Source organism: Populus euphratica, unplaced genomic scaffold, assembly GCF_000495115.2.
Source record: "Populus euphratica unplaced genomic scaffold, PopEup_1.0 scaffold86.1, whole genome shotgun sequence".
Lineage (NCBI taxonomy): Eukaryota > Viridiplantae > Streptophyta > Magnoliopsida > Malpighiales > Salicaceae > Populus > Populus euphratica.
Genome location: NW_011499880.1, coordinates 730,995 through 754,730, shown reverse-complemented (window position 1 = coordinate 754,730; position 23,736 = coordinate 730,995). Strand labels below are relative to the sequence as shown.

At 34.0% G+C, this 23,736-nt stretch overlaps 3 protein-coding genes across 3 annotated transcripts; 1 reads left to right on the top strand and 2 right to left on the bottom strand.

Moving 5' to 3' along the window:
• Nucleotides 1-2,563: 2,563 nt before the first annotated feature.
• Nucleotides 2,564-8,214, bottom strand: LOC105129204 (protein NRT1/ PTR FAMILY 8.3-like). Its single transcript, XM_011031169.1, has 5 exons — nt 7,663-8,214; nt 5,861-5,966; nt 5,573-5,790; nt 4,603-5,159; nt 2,564-3,626 (listed from the first exon to the last, which is right to left on the bottom strand). Exons 1-5 carry the CDS (start codon nt 7,714-7,716, stop codon nt 2,804-2,806), a joined length of 1,758 nt encoding a protein of 585 aa, XP_011029471.1. The 5' UTR covers nt 7,717-8,214; the 3' UTR covers nt 2,564-2,803.
• A 3,918-nt stretch (nt 8,215-12,132) lies between these two features.
• On the top strand, nt 12,133-15,917 carry LOC105129203 (3-deoxy-manno-octulosonate cytidylyltransferase, mitochondrial). The gene is made up of 8 exons (XM_011031168.1): nt 12,133-12,568; nt 13,181-13,226; nt 13,665-13,751; nt 13,831-13,955; nt 14,234-14,373; nt 14,465-14,516; nt 14,644-14,754; nt 15,339-15,917. Exons 1-8 carry the CDS (start codon nt 12,341-12,343, stop codon nt 15,429-15,431), a joined length of 882 nt encoding a protein of 293 aa, XP_011029470.1. The 5' UTR covers nt 12,133-12,340; the 3' UTR covers nt 15,432-15,917.
• Nucleotides 15,918-18,593: 2,676 nt separating this feature from the next.
• LOC105129202 (laccase-17-like) lies at nt 18,594-21,255 on the bottom strand. The gene is made up of 6 exons (XM_011031167.1): nt 21,060-21,255; nt 20,771-20,922; nt 20,424-20,668; nt 20,175-20,303; nt 19,091-20,062; nt 18,594-18,960 (listed from the first exon to the last, which is right to left on the bottom strand). Exons 1-6 carry the CDS (start codon nt 21,174-21,176, stop codon nt 18,830-18,832), a joined length of 1,746 nt encoding a protein of 581 aa, XP_011029469.1. The 5' UTR covers nt 21,177-21,255; the 3' UTR covers nt 18,594-18,829.
• Between the last annotated feature and the right edge of the window lie 2,481 nt (nt 21,256-23,736).

Below are 23,736 nucleotides of genomic sequence, written 5' to 3'. Positions count from 1 at the left end.
ATTGTTAACACCAAAAAAGAGAAAAGGAAAAAAGAAAATCTGTGGCTTCTAAGACGCTTCATGGATATAAAAGCAAATGCTAAGCACCTCTTTTGAACATTCAAGGATGCAGTACTTTCCCTGAAAAAGAATTTGCCTTCGTTTCCAATCACAACAAAAACATTAGTTCTTACAGCCCATAAAATCCTGATAAGAACATAACTAAACTGTATAAAGAATATTGTATTGCATCATTGATGGCAAACCTGCACGCTTCGGAAATATGTTTGAACCAGTGTTATATTAAAAGTAGAAATGTTTTCCTGCTCTCAAATATTTCTTTAGGAAATCTCTATTACCTCAGTCAAAGACCAGTAAATGCGGGATAAAGTAGTTGCAACCACTACTACCTGGATTTCTGAGAAATCAACTCTGAGGAAAGCAAAATTTATCAGCACCCTAGAGTTTAAGTTGCCATGAAATTTCGTAGTCTTGTTTGTTTCTTCTTTTTCCTACTTTCAAATATGTCACTTATTACTGGTGGTCATGATTTTGAAAGAGAAGCATTGTCAAATTTCAAATCATATCTTACAGATACATCATGGCAAGGTAAGGACTGCTGCAGTACTTGGCATGGGATACGTTTCTCCAACACACTCCATGTTGTCGCTGCGCAGACTTCCGGAACCCTTGGTTTTATAATTTCATTCACATATTCTGGTGTTGATCTGAGTATGAAATATGAAGGATTCACATACCAACTCGATGCGGTCCACACATACAAAAAATGCTTTGGAATGAAACATTCCCCGGGAAATAGGCCTTTTAAGGGGGCTCTTCATTCTCAAAACACTTCTGGAATGGTCTACATGGTGAGATTCCAAACATCATAGGAAATATGAGTGGCTTGGAATCATTGGATCTAAGTTTCAATAACTTGATTGGGCAGAATATCCCTGCATCCATTAATTTGTTGGACTTTTTCAGTGTTATGAACTTGTCCCGCAACAATCCGAGCGGGAGATTCCATCAGGTGTGCGGTTTGATACATTGAATGAGGATGTTTCAGTATACATTGGGAATGAATATTTATGTGGTGCTACTCTGCAACTTGAACTCTTCCTACCTTAATCAAGAAGATGCTGGTTTTGAGGATTCTAGGGAAAGGTTACTGCTACTCGATGGAATGGTGTTTATCGGCTATTTGGTTGGCTTTTGAGGATTTTTTGGAGCATTATATTTGATAAAGGAGAAATGGAGAGAGAATTATTGGAGGGCTAGCTTTTGATGAGATTGCACTGAGATTTATCAAAACCATTCAAGGATGAAAAAGGAAAGAGCCCAACTTTGGGAGGTAAAGAACAATTTTCCCAGTTTCAGATGCATCTCAAAGCAGACTCTATCAATCCATTTCCATGGCCAGAATTATGGAAGGCTTTAACTTCATGGTTAGCTTGAGAATATTTTCAATGGCCAGATAGTCCCAAATGAGTTTTTTAGTGAAGCTAGAGAGTATATGTCTTCATTTAGTTATCCTCTCTCTCTCTCTCTTACTATGTTCTGTAAGAGATGAGTTATTTTTAATATTATCATCATTTTCAACAAAATGATAAGAGTTTCATTACTCAAATGGAAAAAAATAGGAGCTTACCCTGAGACAAAAGCATAAATCCAAGACAGAATACATAAACTAATAAACTCATACCCACCGGCCACGAATTGTAAATGAAGATGATCCATGGCTGCTTCTTCAAGTCGTTTAGTTTTATGCATTCTGCAGCTAACAATCTGGCATATCCATGTTATATGGAACACCTTAAGGATATAGAAGCCATCATGGCCAATTGTTTCCATATAACATGATGACTGTTCCACTCAAACTCCACCATCTAGGGACCATTTATTGTATTGTAATCACATTTGTGCAGAACAGCACCTGACACAGCTTTACAATATGGACACTCAAATAACAGGTGGCCATGATCTTCGTCAGGTTAGGAAACCATAAGAAGAAAATTGATGCTCTAGTTAATGATCTTTCGGGAATGACTAGAAGTCAAATGGAGTCATTTAAGACAGCCATTCGATGAAGATGCAAATGGTAGTTCTAGTCCCCTCCTTGCAAGAGACGTCGTTCCTTTGTTACCAAAAAAAAATAAAAAATGAAGCAGCAATTGCAATTCTCAGAATCAAACTTTCTCCAAGACTGCTTTAAAATAAATGGAGAGCCAGTCATTTGGCAACTAAAGATGCTGTAAGTTGCATACACAAATCTGTTCAAACTACTCTAGTGTGCAAGAGTAGATCCAAAAGGAAAGGCAACCGTATGTGGACAAGGCAATTCAGGGAATGAGAATCAGTTATACTCCTGAAAGATAAAACTGTATGACAACAAGCAGTGGTTAGTGGCCAAAGAAGTGCAGGGAAGATCTATTGCAGGTGGACTCAAAAGTGTCTTAACTACCCCAAACAATAAAAGATGAAGTGGGGTAATTCCCATTTTGCAATTAAACTACTAATTCGACAGAAACCTGTCTGTGGAAACGCAAAGCAGATTGTACCAATGCACCTGCTGTATCCATTATTTCAACAAGAAAGCACCCAAATAAGCTGGCTGTTATCCCCTGAATCATTACAAAACAAATCTTACCAGGACAGGATCAAACCAAAAGGGTTTTATTATAAGCACTAAACCAACGTAATATACATTCCTTCAAACCTGGAAGGAAATAATGTTATAGTAGAATAAGTGTTGCTTATGCACAAACTATTGTAATCAAACCTTTTCCCATGGGGCTACTAGGCCCCCCCTCTTGTCAAAACCTTAGGAGGCCTTCTTCTCATTATATCTCTTTGCACAAACAGTGTAGATCAGCAAGTTGAAGAAGCTGAGCCCAGCCAAAAGCCAGAATAAATAATCAAGGTGCCCCTTATTTAAGTTATCTGGTATCCATCCTGTCTTCCCACCCGTGGTTGTGAGGTAAGTCACCATGCTCAGAATAAAAGAGCTCAGGTAATTACCCAAAGATGCAGCCAGGAGTGCCAAAGCAGTGCATAGACTCCGCATGGCATCTGGAGACTGTTTATAGAAAAATTCAAGCTGACCAATGGATGTAAAGATCTCTGCTGTACCTATCAACATATACTGGGGAATTTGCCACAAGATACTAAGAGGAACTGCAGCAGCATCACCAACCAATCCAAGCTCTTTTACAAGCTGCAAGCGCTTAATCTCTAGCAAAGCAGCAGCTGTCATTGATAGCATAGAAATGAACAAGCCAATTCCCATACGCTGCAACTCTGAAAAGCCCCTCTCTCTGCCAGTGAACTTCCTTGCAATTGGAACAATGATCCTATCATAGATTGGAACCCAGAAAATAACACTAATAACATCAATTGTGATCATAGAAGCAGGAGGGATGTTGAAAGAACCAATTGTCTTGTCCATCAGCATCCCTTGTTCCACAAAGATTGTACTCATTTGGGCATGGACAGCAGAAAAGACAATGCCTGTAGCCCAGATCGGAAACATGCGGATCAAAATCTTCAATTCCTCCACCTGAGTCACAGTACAAAGCCTCCATGGATCACTGAAGTCCCCACCATTTATCTCAGCCTCTGACATTATAGCAGCTTTATCAAGGCATCTAGAGGAAAATAGGAATTTAGTTAAGTTCTTTTGAGAAAAGATTTTAGTGGATTTTTAAATGATGAGGCACACTTACTAAAATGAGGATAAGGCAACACAAATCAATAAAAAGGAATTCATTAAGGCAGAGACAGGTCTGTTGAAACTTTCTTCCCAGTGCTCCTTTGGCATATCAGATAAAATAAATATGTACGCAAAAACTTGCTCTCTAGTCTCTTCACATAAACTAAACAAAATTCCCATTAATATGTAGTCTCAACACCAAATGAAATTGCAAGTAGACCTTGGAAAGACGAAGTTCTGAGGAAAGGCGAACAGATAAAGGACCATATGTCCATTAACAGACAGCCAAAACTCAATTCAACTGAAAAGTCAGTGATTCTTCTGCTGCCAGATAGAGAATAAATACAAAGTATTCCACAAAATAACATGCCATTATTTAAGCCTCTTCTGCGTGGTCAATAAACAAATATTTCAAAGAATGCAATGAGGGGAACCATGACAAGATATTAGAAGGGGAAGAGCGAGCAGAGTTCAACTGTGGGCTTGCATTAATACATTAATAAAGTGCTAGCAAAAAAACAGATAACTGCATAGTGTAAGCTTACACAAATATGAGTAGTTAACAACTAAAATAACAGAGGATATGAACTTCACAGAATATGAAAATTTTCTGTGTATTCTGCACAGCTCTTCACACTATGCTTGCATGAGTTATAAGTTATGCTTGAACTTGCCTCAAATAAGGCATTGTAGTGTTAACTAGAACGGCCATTCTTAACCACTATTCACATTTGATGATCAACTCTTGAATTTGGATACAAAACAAAACAGAAGATTCAACTCTTCTTGCATATGTAAATAACTATTTCACTGGATGATAATCAATTTTGATAGCAAAAACGCACATCAAATAGAATGGCTAGTTCAAAACTGAGGAAAGTAGATCAGGTACGGAGAAAGAAGAAAAATACTTCAATTCATTGCTGTGCGCTAGTTTCCAGGTTCCCTCAATGGTTGAGTGTTTTTCTTGGGTTTCATATAGGAGACTACTATCTTGGGGAACCTCCAAATTCCTCTTATGGAATGACGCAACCACAACTTGGCACATTCTAGTAATTGGGCTCCCCACTGGCCTCTGAAATCTATAAAGTGGTGTGCCTGAAAAGAAGATAGCAATAGCTATGCCCATGAACAATGCAGGAATTCCAAATCCTAGCCCCCACCCAGCTTTGTCTTGAATGTATACCATTAAACTACTTGATACAAGACAACCAATGTTGATTGAAAAATAGAACCAATTGAAGAAGGACCCCTTCTTTACCCTTTCCTTAGGATCAGTGTCATCAAACTGATCCGCCCCAAAGGATGAAACACATGGTTTGATACCACCTGTCCCAAATGCAATCAGATAGAGGCCAGAAATGAATACCCCATACTGACCAGGAGTTGCTGGAGGGCATAGAGAACCTATACATTCAGCTGGCTTTAATACAGGAATAGTTGCTGAGAGAGTCAACGTACACATTCCCTGCATCAATCAACATGATGAAATCCAACACTTGAAGAAAACAATATGGATTAAATCTGGGTAAAAGCGACCAATGCAGGTTTAGAAAAATATAGACCTTGCTTAACCTTGTACCTATACTTCCTACCACATAAAAATTCACATAATCAACAAAACTTCATTCAGGCTTTTTATAAAAGTTTTCCTGTTTAGTGGCATAACTAGAACAATTTTTTTTTATTGCTAACCATTGCACATATAGTGTAGCAGCAGTAGACAACCCCTTAGACTAAATGAAATGAAATTAGAACCAGAGAAGCTCCATTGACTTGAGAGATGTGGGCAAGATTTTGAACTTTATGGTCAAGAAACAGAAATGTACTGATCACAGATGTAGGCATAGAATAGAAATAACGAGTTCAGCACATAATTACAATGAAGTAAATTGTGGAGAAAACAAAAATGGTCCAATATCTTCCCCAATAAGCATCTGCCAAAGTGGCTCCAATGAGTGGTGTGAAGTAGCAAGTTCCTGCCCAAATGTTAACATTTTTTGCAGCTGACACATTTCCTTCATGTAGCTTCCCAGTAAGGTAGGTGACCAGATTAGTAGCAATTCCATAGTAGGCCAAGCGTTCACAGCATTCATTTCCTGTATGTGGCATGATGGAAGTCAGAAAGAGCATAGGCTATGCACTAATGTGAAATATAATATTCAGTACCCAATATGAAAGAGCATGCTGTCCAATTTCCAGTTTTCTGCTTAAGAACAGCCGTCCCATTAATGTCGACCGAGCCATCTCCTGTGTGGAGTCCATTATTTTTGTTCTACAAATATAATACAAAACATGTGACAAATACATGGTGCAAGATGCAAACTGGTTTTTAGTTTTAACGGTGTTTAATGGGCACCTATAATGATCACAGATAAACTATGAAGTTATATTTTGGCTGGTGTTAAAAAGGGTACTGATGATCTTTTAAATGCCACCAGAAAATTAGAGGTAAGACTGTTGTGCTTGGTCCAACCTCTACGCAGCATGGAAACAATTACAGGACATGGACACCACTGCACCAATATGGAAACACACCAAATTCTAAGAATATAAGAAAGCAGAGGATTGACAGCTAAGGCACACCCCTATTCACACATGATTACAAATCACAGAAATTGTCATTTGTTCATGAAAATTCTTTGATGGACTTGGAGATAGAAATCAGATACAGATAACTGTTGAAGCATTGGAATCGAATGATATCAGATTTTCTAGGACACAACATCTCAAGCTAATTGAATATCTTTCCCTCTAGAATAAACTGAGTCCTTCACGTCCAGATTTAGAAATGAGTCCCATAAGTATTTCATTACATGGGACTGCTATCCATACCTGACAAGGACATGATGCTTCTAACGTGGAATTCTTGAAACTTAGCAATCCCTCATCAATTCAGAATCAAATAAGGAAAACATCAAATGCAACCAAAACAATCTTATATTAGCCATGACTCCACCCTACGACACCCCAGCAGAAGCTTTGCTATCCAGATTTAACCTCAGTAATTGGTGACCAGCAAATTGGTGAAGCCATGGCATTTATCACATATGCCACCAACTGCAAGACATCCATAATCATAATGTCCTATGGAGAGAGACAGTGGTCTCAGCTGCAAGGCAAGTTGCCTGCAAACAAAGCTTGTAAATTGCAACACCAAGCTGTTGGAGTTTCAAAGATAAAGCAAAACCCTTTCCATCTCTCAAGCAAGTTCAAAATTAGCAAAAAGAAAAAATAGAAAAGAGAAGAGAAGGGGCTAGTTAGTGGCAAAAATATCGATTCCCTTTTGACCTGTATATGTTAGAATGGATGCAAACAAAATCCACTAAGCACATTTCCATTTTCCGAAAGAGCTTAATCACAGACATAACCTTACTCAAATGCCAAGTCCACCTTTGTGCCTGGCTGACACAAGCACGATTTGCCTGCAAGTAGATTTAATACATTCTTTTGTTGCATCTCATCTACCACCCACACCCTATTAACTCTCCTATCTATAAAGCTCAGACAGTAAAAACCACAAAAACGCTACTACCACGAAACTTGGGCAGAGACTTGAGAAGAGAAAAAAATAAGTTGACAGATACAGCACGCATTGATGAAAGCTAAACAGACAAAAGAATCACAAAAGAGACAACTTGAGCAGTCAAACATGAACATGCAGACAGGAAATCAGACAGAATAAAACTGGTTGGAGATTTCTGCGTCTGTGATGCTTATCTAGCTATGACAGATTCTGTGGAAGAAACAATTTTATACAGAATCATCATCAATATCCGAAAGCATAAAAAAGGAAAGAACAAATTACTTGAAATTTGAATTACTATTCATTCTTTGAATTCAATCTTTATTTGGAAGAAAAAAAACAAGAAAAACCCAGAAACAAGTTCCATAACATTCAATAATCTGTTATAAATACATATATACAAAGGAGAAGAATCAGCACCAAGAGAGAGAGAAGAATGAAAAACCTGTAGTAGGAGTTCATCTTCCAATAGCAAAGTCTGTTCCTCCCCTGAACTCATATTCCTCCTCTTTTTTTGGGTTTCAAAATTATAAAATTCCAATTACACACACACTCTCTCTTTAATCGATCAGTATTCGCGGGATGGAACACAGGAGAAGGAAGACGTGGACGACATTTAATGTTGTTTATTTATTGATTTATTTATTTATTTAAATAAGTATATTATTCTAACACCATGGTATATTGTGAATTCAAGGGAAGAACTCAAAATTTTCAAGTAATTCCTCCTAAAACTAACATTTCAAAAATACATTTTTTTCCCCTCATAAAAACCCTATAAAGTAGATTCTTTCAACGTGTTGTCATTTATAGCTAACTAATAGACTCTTTTCTGTGGTTACTAGCTTATGCCCGGCATGGCTTCTTGACAAGTTCCAGGCGTCGGAATTCGGAAAAGTTCTCAGATGATGCGGTAGCATCCATTTTAACCAACAATTCAAGGGATATCGCTAGAGTTTATAAGGACTTTGTGAGGAATCCTTTGTTCAATTTCTACATCGAGTCCATCCTCGAAAGTTGGCGTTGGATCTCAGAAAAAAATAAAAATGCAAGAAAAAACCCAGACACACGTGTGCTTGGTCCAAGCGTGCCTGGATTTCAAAGCAAAAGGTTAAGAGCTGTTGGCCTGTAAGTATTTTGTATTCAAAAAAAATCAAATTTCAACTTGTTTTTATTTAAAAATATATAAAAAATATCTTAAAATTTTAAAATAATAATTTTAATTTAGAAATATCTTTTAATCACTTAAAAAACCTAATCAAAGCAAAATTATCTATTTTTTTAATTAAACGATAAAGCCACCTTCATTAAATTTCTCTTTTTACAAATAACCCGTTTATTCTAATATTAATTTTTTTTAATAGTTAGAAAGTGGCTGAGTATATGCTTTTTCTCTCATTTTCTTATTAAAATAACTTTTTATCTCCTTCGTTAACATCTAGAGACTAAAACGTGATAAAATAAAGTTTTGATTTAAAAAACAAAAAATTCAAACAACAAGGACTAATATATAATAATTTGAAATTTTAGGGACCAATATGAAGTTTTATGTGCCCTTTGAAAAGTTAGATATGTTTTTATTTATTTATTGTGGTCCTTATTCTTTCTATTATTTTTTAGCTATAACCTTAAATTCAAATTCATAAAATTGATTTTTAATTGACTATCAAGATTATCTAATATTCTTCAAAAACATTGAAAGAGAAGCAAATCCTAACAAATAAAATGTTGTCAATATAACATGCAAGGATAAAATTATAAAGAAATAAAATTTGATGACCTTAAAAAACAACACTATTCAAGAGACATTGTCATCCATTACAAGTGTATGCTAATATATATATATAATGTGTATTTTTTATATTCTCCATGGTATCGTTTTGTCAATAATGGTTAATAATTTTCATCTAAAGTGCATATTTTATTCAAAAATGAGATTGTTTTTTTAAGAAAAATTGATGGAAAACTTAATAAGCATCAACAAAAGGACCTAATTAAGAATTATCTCAAGTTTTTAAGACCAAATTGATAATATGTAGATCTCAGATCCAACTGAGAATGAGTATTTAGGTTGAGAACTAAACTGATGTTTCTTAAAAAAAAAATGGCACAATGGGGCCAGCCCACTTCTTGATAAAATGGGTCTTTGATTCGAAAATTAAAAAGAAAAAGAAAAGAAAAGGAATTTATGATCTCAATATGGCGATGTTGAGAGACTCAACTGTAGAGAGGGTATTTAGCATTAAGCAAGTATCCAAATCAAATAATTATAGTTTTTCCATTCAAATCATAGATTAAAGAGGTAAAAATGAAATTAATAAAATTAACCTCATTTGTTTTCAGAAAAATAGTTTTTTAAAATGATTTTATTTAAAAAATAAATTTTAAATAAATAAATTATTTTTTGATGTTTTGTAATGTCATGAAAAATAAATTAGAAAACACTTAACAATATTTGATTATGTTATGAAAAATAAATTAGAAAATAACTTATTAATATTTTATATCTTTTTAAGTTTATTGAAATAATAAGGAATAAATATTACAAGTTAAAAAGTTGAATAATAATAAAATTAAAAATATATAATTTCATAAATTATCTGAATTAGCAAATAAAAAAAAAGAAAAAAGAAGTCCATCATATCTTAATAATTTAAAAGGCTGATATTGGTATCATTGAATTATTATTGATAAAATAAGTTTAATTAAGGTGTTTTTAGAGATAAAAAATATTTTTTTATATGGTTTAATTTTATTATTTTTGATCAATGTAGGGGGTTTAAGGATTATAAATTGATTTATTAAGCTTTTTAGTGTGTTTATTATACGTTTTTATGTAAAAATAAATGAGAAATGATGTAGTTTATTATATGTTTTTAAGGATTATATTTTTTGATAAAAAAAATATAAGGTACATGTTTTATGAATATTTTATATATATATATATATATATATATATATATATATATATATAAGAGCTAGTAATTTATTGTACACTCTTAACCTTAAAAAAAAAAAATGTCAATCACATGGCTAGAATTGAAACCCATAGGCATCAGGCCTTGTTTTTTTGTGCTAGACATGCGGGTTCAAGTCCTTTAATCAAATAATTGTCTTTTACTATGGTATTTTTTCAATATTTTTTATATTTTGATTTAAATGCATTATAAATAAAAAACTTAACACTATATTTAATTTATTAGAAAATTTTATAATAGTTCTTTCATAATATTATACTTTTTTATGAGAATGTTAATAAATTCCTTTTCAATTATTATATACATAATATGAAACAAAAAAAGCTCATGGGTATTCTATCAAAAATAATATCTATGTTTATATATATATATATTTGGCATTATTTTATTACATCAATAATGTTTTTTGTCTTCAATCACATATAGAATATCGAGACATTATTTTAATATTTATATTAAAACTTGATTTTGAGATTATGATGGGTTTTTATTTTAAAAATAGTGTTTGCAATTAAAATAGATGTTTTTGTTAACATAATAAAGAGACACATTAGTAAGAAAATAATGTTTGAAGGGATACATTTTTCCTATTTATTTCAAATAAATAAAATTTTTATAAATTTGTATTAATATCTCTTTTTTTTTTATTTAAAAAACATGCTGCTAATTAAGAAATATGCATCTGTTTTTAAGAATATTATGGGTTTTTTTATGATAATATTAGTGATTATTTTATAGATAATTATATGTGAGCCTCCCATATAGAATTTTGAAAATAATTTGCTTGAATGAAAATAAAATTGATATTTTATTAATTTTTTATTGTAAATATTATTATATAATTTTTAAAAATTTATTGTTCTCGTATTTTTTCATATAGTTTTGAAAAGATTATTGATTTACAATTTTTAAATTTTTTTTATTAATACTTATTTTCATGATCATAATAAAAAAAATATTTCTTGTAAATAAACATGACTTTTAAAATAAACAATGAAATGCATTAATGAGAAAATTATGTTTTGGTAAGAATAACACTTTTTTTCTTTTTTATTTTAAATTGCTATAGTTTTCCCAATTTTGTTTTGTTTTGTATTGTTATTGATTTTTATTCAACGAGCTGTGATACTAATTAAAAAAAACATTTTATTATTAAAATAAAAAATATTACTAGAATAAAAAATAAAGTTATTTTGATGAAATAAAATATATGTTTCTCTATAAATTTATTTATTGTTTTTCATATAAATATTTATTTTTATTATTATATAATTAAATAAAATTATTAAATATAATCAGACTCATTACCTAGCTATGAATATACCAAGTTAACTTAGTTTAATATATTTGAATTCAAAATATTATCTTTCAGTATTTTGTTTATAAAAAAATATTAAATCAATGTCATTTTTTTTAATTATACTTAAAATAAATTCAAGTCAGATTTTTACTATATTAGAAATTATAAATTGTATTCAATCAATCCTCGGCTGATTTATTTTAAAATCCAGTTAGACCAAAATTTAATTCTAGAAAAATCATGTAATACACTTAAAATATTCATCGTTTCAACACACGGGTAAATAACCATTTAGGTGGTAGTTAAGTGGTAAAGACTTGGGACTAAGAGGTTTGCTTCATGTGTGGTCTTAAGTTCGAGTCTTTGATTGCTCATATGATGACCACTGGAGGTTTACATGGTCGTTAATTTTAGGGCCCATGGAATTAGTCGTGGTGCGCGCAAGCTGGCCAGGACACCCACGTTAATCTAAAAAAAATAATTTAACCTAAAAACCATTACAACCTCATTAATTATAAAAAATTATGAATTAAAAACATATAATCCAGATAACTGAATTTTTTTCCTATTACCAAAAATAAAAATTTTCGATAGCTACTCATATCCCCAAAATGTTTAAAGATTAATTTCAGCAGAGGGGCGGACACTTCCGATTTTTAATAAAGGATTCCCCTGATTTAATCGTCTGAAAAAAGTTAAAAAAGAGAGGGTATTTTCCTCCTCCGGAAATGTCACTGTTGTCACTCCTAATGGCTGATCAGTAATCAGTCACTCGTAGATTTACAAGTGCCTAGTAAAGTACAAGTGCCAGTGAAGCCTGAGGACCACACTCACGACAACCAAACATGACATTATGCTCCTCCTGTTCTTCTGGGTCTTCATCGACCAGATCATGGATCGTGCACGGCATTGTAGTCGGGGGTGCAATTGCTGCGGCCATTGGCGCTGGTGCTTATCTGTTTCGGTACAGAAAGTTTAGAAGCCAGGTTGTTGGTATCATACCCGCCCGCTATGCTTCTTCTCGGTTTGAAGGCAAGCCACTTGTTAATATCCTTGGCAAACCCATGATCCAGGTACCCTTTAGTCTCCTTTTCATTTCATTCCTTCTTCTGAAGTGTTTGCATCTCCTAACTTGTGTTATTCAGTGATTTGATACGAGATCTGGTATGGGTTTTATATATTCGGATTCATTAAGTGATTAGTCATTTGTTTTGTTGCAGAAGCTCATTAAACTGCCCATCTAGGCCTCTTTTTTATAGTTTTTTTTTTTTGGTTATCTTTAATTGTATAACATATCTGAAATTATGTAACTAACATTTTTTTAAGTTCTGTTTCGAGCCGAACCGAGCTTGTGTGAAATTATTTTGAATTTGATTTGAATTAATGTCTCTCGGAAGGATCAACGTGTGATATGGTTGGATGCGACAGCATAGTTTTGGGGCGCTATATGTTAAGTTGATCTCGTACTGAAACTGAGTAGTAAAGATTAGTGAAGAAATGTGTTCTTATTAATTGATCTTTCATTGTCAAATTTTCATCTTTCGAAACAAAAAGAAGTGAGCTTATCTATATGATATCTGATGGCATGTTTATCTTGCACGAAACCTTTCGAATTATAGTGTGCTATTTGATATGAGGAAAGAAAACTGCTTTATATACCCACATTTTTAGTTGATTATCAACAGAGAACTTGGGAAAGGGCCAAACTGGCAACTACACTGGATCATATAGGTATGTAACTATCTCGAGCTTCACCTAATTTTAATGGGAGCCTTTTCGCTTCATGCAACTTTGTCATCTAGAATATATCTGTAGAGGGTGTACCAGAATGATTTATGGGTAAAAACTAAATGCTAATCTTGTTCATTTGGTTATGTTTTAACGCATTTAGATGCCTAAAGTTTGGGTTTGTTATTGTGTTCATCACCAAAAGGTTGTATGTGTTGTGCCAAACTTGCTCACTGTTGCTTGCTGTTAGTAGTCTTCTGTTTTTTCTTGTTTCTGGCATGTAGAAGGGGGGGAAACTGCAGTTGGCATGAAAATGCTTGAGACAGTAATTGTAATGATGATACGAATAGGATCAACAAAAGATTATTTTCTGTGAGCTGAATTGTCTAATTTCTTTTGTTGATGTGTTCACAAACTCGTTCATTATGTTTTCCATTGCAGTTGTGGCAACAGATGATGAAAAAATAGCAGAATGTTGTCGAGGATTTGGTGCTGATGTTGTAATGACATCAGAATCTTGTCGAAATGGTAGGTATCTTTGTTGTTCATTGTAAATCTGAACTTTATGTGAATTGCCAATGGTTAACATTCTCTTTCTATTGTGCAGGCACGGAACGGTGCAATGAAGCACTTCAAAAACTAGATAAGAAATATGATGTGGTTGTCAATATTCAAGGGGACGAGCCTCTCATTGAACCTGAGATAATAGATGGAATTGTTAAATCCCTGCAGGTGAATTTATATATCTTCATAATACACATCTTCTGAAACATGAACAATACATCTAATTAACTGAAGCTCATGTTTATCTTTATAAATTTTAACATTTTCACAAGATTTATTTGAGCAACTTGAACAATACGTCTAATTAAGTGAAGAAAATGAATGAGCTGTGCAGCTTAAAAATCATCTCAAGCATTATACTGCATTGGTTTGTTCTTATTGCAGTACTTTTCATTATTTAATACTTTGAGCTTTGTTGAAGGTTTCTATTATGCATATGGATGCAGGCAGCCCCAGATGCTGTGTTTAGCACAGCTGTAACCTCTTTGAAGCCTGAAGATGCATTTGATCCCAATCGAGTGAAATGTGTGGTGGACAATCAAGGTTATGCTATCTATTTTTCAAGGGGATTAATTCCTTACAACAAGTGAGTTTATCAAATACATGTGGGCTGTCCTTATTTTCTTTGTAATTCTTTTTAGTTAGACTGTTAACAATTATATTCCCACTTGACACAGATCGGGGAAGGTCAATCCACAATTTCCATATTTGCTTCATCTTGGAATTCAGGTATGAAAACAGCATCTTTTTTAAAATTTTCTCCTCGCTGGGTTGTCTGTCTGGCTTCTGTTTTTCAGCCACATTGTTATCCATCCTGCACATTAACAACACTGCATATCATCTCATGTCCGACCAGAGTTATGATGCAAAGTTTCTGAAGATATATCCTGAGCTTCAACCAACTCCATTGCAACTGGAAGAGGATCTGGAACAGCTTAAGGTGCTGGAAAATGGTTATAAAATGAAGGTAATATTATAAAATTCCATTGTCTCTTCCCATTGATTGGCTTGTTCTATCCTAAACTTCTTGCTTAATTGTTTTCACATTGCAAGAACTTCTAAGCTCTTATGAGCATTTTGAGCACCTTTGTCTGGAGTGCTGAAAATTTCTTTAACAAAATGGCCTAGGCCCCAGATGAGGCTGCTTTTTTAATGAAAGAAAATTATTTCTTTTGGTTATTTCTGGATAACCCATTGCGAAGGGTGAATCTTTCCCATTTTGCCATTCTTCTCCCATAAAAAAATTGTTTGGATAAAAAAGTGAAGCCAATTTTATTTTGAAATCATCCTATTCAGCATTATGTACAGCGGAAAATAGGTTAATATGGAAGGAAATTTGGAATGAAACTGAGTCCATGAAATTGGAGGCCAATTTGCCTCTTTTTTTTTTCACTTGTTTTATTTTCTATAGTAGCATTCACATCCAAAGATTTCTGCATGTATTTCCAATTTTTATTGACTAAAAATTGGATTTTTAGTTTTCTTTTTAATAAGAATTCAGGTTGTGCTTGCTGAAATTTCAATATTTAGAAATGTATATAAATTGTGCAGGTCATAAAAGTTGACCATGAGGCGCATGGTGTCGACATTCCAGAAGATGTTGAAAAGATTGAAACTTTGATGCGTGAGCAAAACTTGTCTTAGTTCAATGCTAACTATGCCAGAGGTTAGATTATAAGGTGGATTAGTTGTCTGTGTGCTAAATATACAGGTTCTGGGGAAAGGGAAATCAAGTAAGACGCTGGTTATTGATTTCAGTAGCCATGTTCTAATATTATAGTTAGATAGTGCCATACTATTCTTTATAGGTTCATACATTATATTGATTTCTTCTCCTTTCTGTTTACCAAGTTCAATGAACTATATCATGCAGCATTTTGCATACAGTTGATGAGTGCCTGCATCATAATAGGAGTGGGAATAACTGAAGTTTTTGGTTTTGTTTGTTTGTTTGTAGTTATAAACACTCAGTTTATTTATGTTGTTTATCCGAGTTTTTTAAATAAATGGAATCAGTGGCTCAACGATCCTTCTCAAATTCCTGTGTTGTTATGAAGTACAAGTTGTGATTTACTAGTTTGCATCAGAGATGAGTGGTGAATTTTCAACTCATCCTCTTTGTGATTTAAACCTCTCTGTGTCGTACTTCAACACTTTGGTAGAGATTTGGACCTATGACTATCAGACTCTGGTCTGATCTCCCACGATGTTAAATGGACACCAAGAAGGCTAGGCGTTGATGCCATATGGTGTTACCCAGTTACTGCATGGACTCTGCCGTCTTCTCCATGGTTCCGAATTGGAGAACTTCACGAGGTATAGACTGTAGACAGGGCAAAGGAATGACAAGGGAAACAAGATTAATCTTCACTCGTGGCAGTATCATTTCCTGCTTTCAGCAACAAAATATTTGATATAAAATCCCTGCATTATTCTGCTTTCCCCAACTCTGACATGGGCGACAAAAATAATCTCTAAAGATCAATTTGCTGAGAGAGAACAAATCTGGAAAAGTGCCGATGAATAGAATTAGTTTTAAGAAACCAATAGAAGAGAATAAAAATTTCATCAGAACAGTTCATGGTCTGACTGTTACTGAGAAGTAAATATAAGCCTTTAATGTTGGCATTTGGGGAGATCAGCTGATGGAGGAAGCAGTTTCTGATCTGCAAGTTTGCCATCCAAGACAGCCCAAGCCATCCAGGCCACATGTGTGCCGTTCTAGATGGCTTTGCATGAACCCCACACCTGTTCACATACAATCAACATCATCAGAAATTAAACATTGTTGGCATTGCGAATGGAACATTGTTCACTGAAGCTGCAAACATTGTTCCATTTGGTCTCTCACAGGTCTGATTTTTAGGAAATTGGTTTGTACCAGACCTACTGTGAAGAAAAATTGCTTATCGACCTTTTGAGGCACATTGGCAGGGAATCCAGCACAAGCTAAGCTACGAAGTTTGCTTGTAAAATTTGTAGCAAATGAAGTGTAATTTAAAGGTGGTAGATTTGGTTTATAGAGTGCGAGTTTTGTAATTGAGTGGTTCGACTGAAAGGCTTGGGGGTGATAATTCATATTCCAAAATGCCAGCAACTGTTGAATTGTAAGAAGTTGTCCTTTCATGCATGCAGAAACTCAACAAGGACACAAGCAAGCATAAAAAGACACGATACAGGCCGAAACAGGGATAAAACAAAAACAAACCCAAAAATCTTGTTTTTATTTTCAAAATATTAATCTGACAAAGTTTTGCCTCTCAACGAGGTTAACAGTGTTTTTAAATAGGCTAAAAACCCATCTAAACTATGTTACGAAATCAAAATTTTAAAATATAAAGGAATATAACACAAAAAATCCAGAAAAATGAAGAAAAAATAACAAATTTTTTTTTTCCAAACCTAATTTTAAAAAATATTTTTAGTGGATGGATTACCGAAGAAGCTTCCTTATAGAATTGATCCTGAACTCCTAACAATCGAACAAAAAATTATGATTCATTTAAGTTACTTATATAATTTATTTGAAAAAAAATCCTTGTCTGTTAAAAGAATATATTAGGTCATTTTTTAGTATAGGTTGATTTTTTAGCCTATTTAAAAGCATTTCTAACCTTCTCGATTTGATCGAATTAATGTTTCAGGAAAAAAGGTTTTAAGATTTTTTTGTATTTTAACCCTATTTCATCATATTTTATGTGTTTTTTTTTTACATTAATTGATATCAAAATTTAACTATTTATAGTGGTTAATTATTGTATTTCATTGAATAATCATAATTGAATAGATTGTGAATATATTCATGTCAAGGGGATAAAAAGGCTTTCTTTTAAATAAAAAGATATCTCAAAATTAATATATTGTTTTTATATGTATCAGTTGCTATTATTAGAAATTCTAATGACATGAATTCATAAATGATGAGGCAACTTACATAAAAGTATTATGTTAAAAATACATTATAAGTCTTAAAATAGTGTGTGAAAGTGCTCATTTGCTTATAAGAAACCGTGTTTTTAACTTTTAAAAATGTTATTGGAGGCAAAATACTTTCCCCCTTTTAAAACTATCTAAGACACCGTTTGTAGTGAATAGTATTTAACACTGTGGTAAATAATTATTTTTAAAAAAATTTAAGAATTTTTTATTTTAAATTAATATATTTTTTATATTTTTAAATTATTTTGATGTGCTGATGTCAAAAATATTTTTTTAAAAATATTTTTTTAAAAAATATTATTTTAATATATTTTAAAATAAAAAATACTTTGAAAAACAATCACTACTATATTTTTAAATACTTCTAATGACTTTTAACAACAAAAAAATTAATTTTTAGAAGTGACTTTTTTATTCTAAAAACAATTATCATCAGTAACCCATTTCCTTAAAAATCTTATTCTAAGTCCTAAGCTATTTTTATCATTTCCATTTATCATCTTTTTATAATTAATATTTATATTTTCCATCTCATTTAATTGATATAAACGTTTACAAAAATTCACCACCATATTATATATGTTCTTAATGTCTTATTCTATAGTATTGCTGTACTATTTCTATCTTGAATAAATAATAGTATAAGAAATATAATTTATAACTATTTGAGTGTTTGTATTTTTAGAAATATATCAATTGAGTGCTTTTAATTTCCAAAGTGGAGAAGAAGTTGCCTTGAAGGAGAATGCATGAACAATTGCTTTCATAGCATGGTGGTTGTTGATGAAGCTGTAAGAGTCTTCTCGTGTTCAGAATTCAGTTTAATGGTTGATCTCCATGCCCTTTTATGGATATAAAAGTAATAAATAATAGAAAAATGTTGCTTGCAAATTAAATAATCAAAAGGTTTGACGAGATTCGTCTCCTTCCTCAACTCCAACAATGGTAACCAAAATGATATTGGAAACTAAAGCTCATGAGAGAAAAAAAAACACTGAAAAGAAATAAACAAGCCCGTTACAAAGAAAACCCGAAGACAAAAAAAACTAATCAGGAAGTTTCTGGTCTCAACGTAGCTGAAAAGCAGCTTGAAGCCTTGAAAGTTAACACTTGGGAAGATCAGCTGGTGGAGGAAGCAGTTTCTGATTGGGAAGCTTTCCATCCAAGACAACCCAAGCCATCTTCAAGCCCCAGCTTGTGTGCACTTCTAGATGGCAATGCATGAACCATACCCCTGGTGATGGCCATCATCCACAAAAGATAAGATGTCAGCAAACGAAGGTGCTACGTTCATAAACTTAATCATCTAAGATAGGATGTTAATTTGCATGTGTTGCTTATACTAATGATGATTAATTACCAACCTGGATTGTCTGCTAGAAACCGTATAGCAACCCAGCCTCCAGAGGGCACTCCCACAGTATTCCTTTCAACGGGGTCAACAAGATTGAAATTGGCAGGATCCTTGCTTGGATCAAAGTTCCCAAAACTTTGACCGACAACAAAGAAATTGAAGCCGTGCAAATGAAGAGGGTGGCTCTCTGCACCAAGTATGCTGGTGTCCTGCATGATGAGCTCCACGCTTGTGTTAAATGGAAGAACTACTAGCTTTGTTCCATTGCTCACCATAGTATTGTTCGGTGGTGTGCCAGTATAGTTAAAAGGGATCAGTGGACTGACTGGGAAATAAGGACTGTAAACACCCTTTGATTGACCAAAATGGTGGGCTTGGAGTAGAGCTGTGGTTGGCATTACAAATGATACATTATTGACTGAAGCAGCAAACCTCGTTCCGTTTGGTCCCTGGCACGTTTGGTTTTTAGAGCATGGGTTGGTTCCAAGGCCTACAGTGAAGACAAATTGCCTGTCAACCTTTTGAGGAACATTGGCAGGGTAGTCTGCACTGGCTAAGCTGCGGAGTTTGCTAGAAAAATTTGTAGCAAATGAAGTGTCGTTTAGAGGTGGTAGATTTGGTTTATAGAGTGGGAGTTTCTTGGTGGAGTGGTTTGATTGACTGGTTTTGTTTGGTACTTCATATTCTAAAATGCCAGCAACAGTTGAATTATCGAAAGTTCCTTGACCAGTCGCGTAAGGTCTAGCAGACATGAAAAATTGGGCATTTGGGTAGTCGTGTTTGGTTTTCAGAAGAACATTTGTGGTTTGTCCAGGGGTAATGAGAAGTGTCTCGGCATCAAATGGCTTGACATAAACAGCATCAACATCAACAACTGTGACTGTGTGGTTTGCTATGCTGAAGAAGAGCTCGTCATTGAGGGCAGCATTGATCATGCGAAGAAGGTAAGTCTTCCCTAGCTTTACCTTCAGCTTGAAAGTATCTGCCAGGTGCCATGTACACAAGTTAAACGAGAGAGGAAAGGGAAAGAAGAAGAAGATGAAGAAGGTGGTTCAGTATTGTCGTAGATGGCCGCCTCAGCTAAAATATTTTACCTTTGGCAGAGCAGTTATACAAGGGCCCTGGAAGTCCATTGATGGTATAAGCATCAGAGACATTTGGGCCTCCACCAGTTTGCATTGCCTGGTTAATGATCGCCTCTGGATCTGCATTAAACCACTCCCCTGCAATTTATTTGTATTATGGTTTGTGTTAGCAGACATAGACTCCCTCAACAGGAAAAAAAAATCAACGTAAATTTCATTAAGCTCCTCAAAGTAGCTTGATTTCTTGTAGTTGATTACCAAAGATAATTGGAACCTCCTTGTAAGGTTTAGCAAATGGGTAAGTAGTGCCGAGTTTGGGAAGAAGGATTATTGGACCATAGAGAGTTGATCTTAACCATGAAATATGGGCATGCCACCAAAGAGTGCCTCTTTGTCCTACAATGGTGTAGTTGTACACATAGCTTTGTCCAGTTTGTATAGGGCACTGAGTTACGTATGCTGGTCCGTCGGCCCACCCGCTGCGAAGCTGTCGAATCCCATGCCTGCGTGGATCAATGAAAACATAAACTGAGATTTAGACACAGCCCTTTCTATACAAGAAGGTGTCCATTATACTTGGTGAAAATTGGAGGTTGTCCATGTACCAGTGAATAGAGATGTTGTTTTGGACATGGTTGACCACTCTAATAACAAGACGATCACCCTCTCTAGCTACAATGCGAGGCCCCGGGAACTTCCCATTAACTGTAACCATGCTCTTGGTATGGCAAAGGCGTGTCACATTTTGCAGCATAACCTGTAACATATTATTTTCTATACTGTCAAAAAATAAAGTGCAAAATTCATTCGACTAAGTAGAAAAAAAAACAAGAAGAGAGAATATTTGAACAATTTTAGGTGCTTTGCCAACGACATTTCACATGTAACCCATACATCAAATTTGTAGTGCTTAGAAACGGCAAGTGCAGGCTCAGGATTGACAGACAAAGTGACAAATGAGAAGAGAAACACTGCCAGAAACGCTGGTGGAGGAAGAAGAGAGGCACCCATTTTTCTGATATGTTTCTTCTTTTGGAGCAGGATAGAAGAAAGAAGCCGCTTTTTTTTGGGACTGTGTGCACATCAAAGCTTGGAAACCAGTATATATAAAGAGAGTTGAAGGAGGGTTGTTTCGTTGATTAGGTGCGGAAATTATATAGTTTAAAAATGAAAAGAAAACTAGAACAAGCCTCATGAACCAGATGTGTCTCTGAAGATGTTTTCAGCTCAGTAACAACTCTAGAGTGCAGTCAAAGCCAATTTCCTTCGTGTCCCTACTTAAATAATGATATCCCACTTTTTATTGGCATCGCATTGCCCAGATTCCTTCCATGCATTTTCCGTTTTTGGTAAAACAGGCTTCCATTTTCAGCAACAAGGAGAGTTTTAATCTAAACTGCTTCCACACACATCCCTGGCAATATTGGAGTAACAAAGACTGTAAACGCCAGAAACAATGGCTTGCTTTAGGCATAGTTTTAGGTTAATTCTTAGCCAGTTTTTCACCTTACGATGATCAGGTTAGAAAATGGAAGTTAACCTTGCTATATTCTTCCTTCAGTAAGATCACTTTCACCTTGAATATTCAAATATCTTGAGATGTTGGCAGATTACCGTCGCTTAAGAATACGTTTAGACTTTTTGTTTGAGTGCTAGAGTTGCTACAGTTGACCATAAATGCAATGCATTGATTAGCTAGCTTGCATTATCAAATTTTAATGGAAGTTTTTTCAGTTGGTCGAATTACGACTTGCGCAACCTACTTTTGAAAGAACAGTCGTAGCTAGCCAACATAAAGCTTAACCATGTTTGTCATCCATGTAAGATCATTAACAACAGTGCTTGCTGATAAAGCTAAACAAGATAGATGTTTCCATCAAAGAAAGTCCATTTCAGTGTTAGACGGGCGTCATGAAGTACAGGCCATACATAGCTAGATGAATCGTAGGGAGACCGCGCACCTGAAGCAATTTCATCTCAAGCAAGCATAGCAACGTACTAACCACCACGGCAACATATAATCACAACCAGAAAATCTTAAAACACTCGTGGAATATTCTATTGGTGTAAACACAGTAATTTTGTTGGTGTAAAAATCATTGATGAATTTATTGTTGGAAACGTGTTATTATATCTCGTCAATGATGCATACTTGCAGTAATTTCATCGTTGATTTTTTTACTAATGGATATAGTAACAAATTATTGTCATCGCTTCTTAAAGAAGGGGCCGACCAACGTCTGTCGCCAATTTTATTGGTGAAATATTACCGATGATTACTTCTATCTGTAATATAGTTGTCTCACGCACGGTTTCACCAACAGAACATCGATGGCATGTTGCTTTGGTGTTCCCATCGGGGTGGGTCAAATTAATAATTATTTGTAATTCTCTCATGAAAAGATGAAAAGATTGAACATTTTGTGACAGAAATTATGTTGGTATTTAAACAAGATGTTTTTTTAAATGCTATAAAATAATTTCACAATGAAATTAAACAACATCAAATAACTAATTTAAATTGAAAAATAAATTTTATATAATGTAAAAAAATTACAAATATCTATTAAAATCAATCAAATTGAATTACAATATTTATATAATGTAAAAATCAATTGCAAATTTATAAACAAATCAATTACAAGCTCCAGGTAAAGGTGGAGCTGGAGATAAAGGGGAAGGAAATCTTGTGAAGGTTTATAAAGGAAAGGGTAATAACCAGAAAAGTATGCTTCATACTTTGTGATGATCACCTCTAATATTTTTTCTTGTGCTTCATACTTTGCTTTTATTTTGGCTGTCAGAATACCAACTCCTCAATTATTAGTGATAGTTGACTTGAGCTGAATTGTAGGGTGTTTAAAATCGAGACACTACAACTTGATTTCATGACTCGGACCATAGTCATAGAGATACCATAAATCCGGTTCTTATCAGATCCATCAGTTTCTCTAGCCTTCAACTACAAATTCGGACCGTATTCTGGATGAGTTGAAGAGTCCACTCAATGTTTTAACACATGACAATGTTATACTGTCCCTACACCACAGAAAAATAAGTCAGAGACAAGGATGAGAAAAAATTATTCCAAACAATCTATAAAAAGTCTACTTACAATAAACACGTCAATTTAGCTATCAAAAAAATGTTACATCTCTTTTTGTCTATCTTTCCCCTGTGTATATGTTTCTATATACCACTCTATTAGAATAGGCTCACTCCCAAGTTGTATAGTTTGTAAAATAAATTTCTCTTAGTTAAATACAAATTATAGGTACCATTTTAAGAAAAATACTTGAAATTAAAACAAGCTCTCTTATAAGACGCTTTGTATGGCTTGTAAAAGGAAGAGACTTGTCGGTATATTGCTAATGGAATCGTGAGTCTCCTTGTTTCTATTCAAGGAGCCACTTCTTGAACGCCTTTTAAAACCCTCTAACGTGTAAAACTCTAAATAGTTCTTCTAGTTGCTCTCAGTAGTATGAAGAGGTCTAAAATTCTTCAATGCCTCAAAGTTATTTGACTCGGCTTTTCTTTTAGCATAGATGTGTGCCTTCATATTATAAATCAC

What these genes read in the sequence shown, in the direction of transcription:
- LOC105129204 (XM_011031169.1), bottom strand. Translation starts at nt 7,716, where the DNA reads ATGAGTTCAGGGGAGGAACAGACTTTGCTATTGGAAGATGAACTCCTA. An exon ending in AGCATGCTCTTTCATATTGG is followed by an intron (nt 5,791 to 5,860) that starts GTACTGAATATT and finishes TGCCACATACAG; the next exon opens with GAAATGAATGCTGTGAACGC. An exon ending in TCTCCACAATTTACTTCATT is followed by an intron (nt 5,160 to 5,572) that starts GTAATTATGTGC and finishes TGATTGATGCAG; the next exon opens with GGAATGTGTACGTTGACTCT.
- LOC105129203 (XM_011031168.1), top strand. Translation starts at nt 12,341, where the DNA reads ATGACATTATGCTCCTCCTGTTCTTCTGGGTCTTCATCGACCAGATCA. An exon ending in GAATTGTTAAATCCCTGCAG is followed by an intron (nt 13,956 to 14,233) that starts GTGAATTTATAT and finishes ATATGGATGCAG; the next exon opens with GCAGCCCCAGATGCTGTGTT. An exon ending in TGCTTCATCTTGGAATTCAG is followed by an intron (nt 14,517 to 14,643) that starts GTATGAAAACAG and finishes ATGTCCGACCAG; the next exon opens with AGTTATGATGCAAAGTTTCT.
- LOC105129202 (XM_011031167.1), bottom strand. Translation starts at nt 21,176, where the DNA reads ATGGGTGCCTCTCTTCTTCCTCCACCAGCGTTTCTGGCAGTGTTTCTC. An exon ending in CTAAGCACTACAAATTTGAT is followed by an intron (nt 20,923 to 21,059) that starts GTATGGGTTACA and finishes AATATGTTACAG; the next exon opens with GTTATGCTGCAAAATGTGAC. An exon ending in AACAACATCTCTATTCACTG is followed by an intron (nt 20,669 to 20,770) that starts GTACATGGACAA and finishes TGATCCACGCAG; the next exon opens with GCATGGGATTCGACAGCTTC.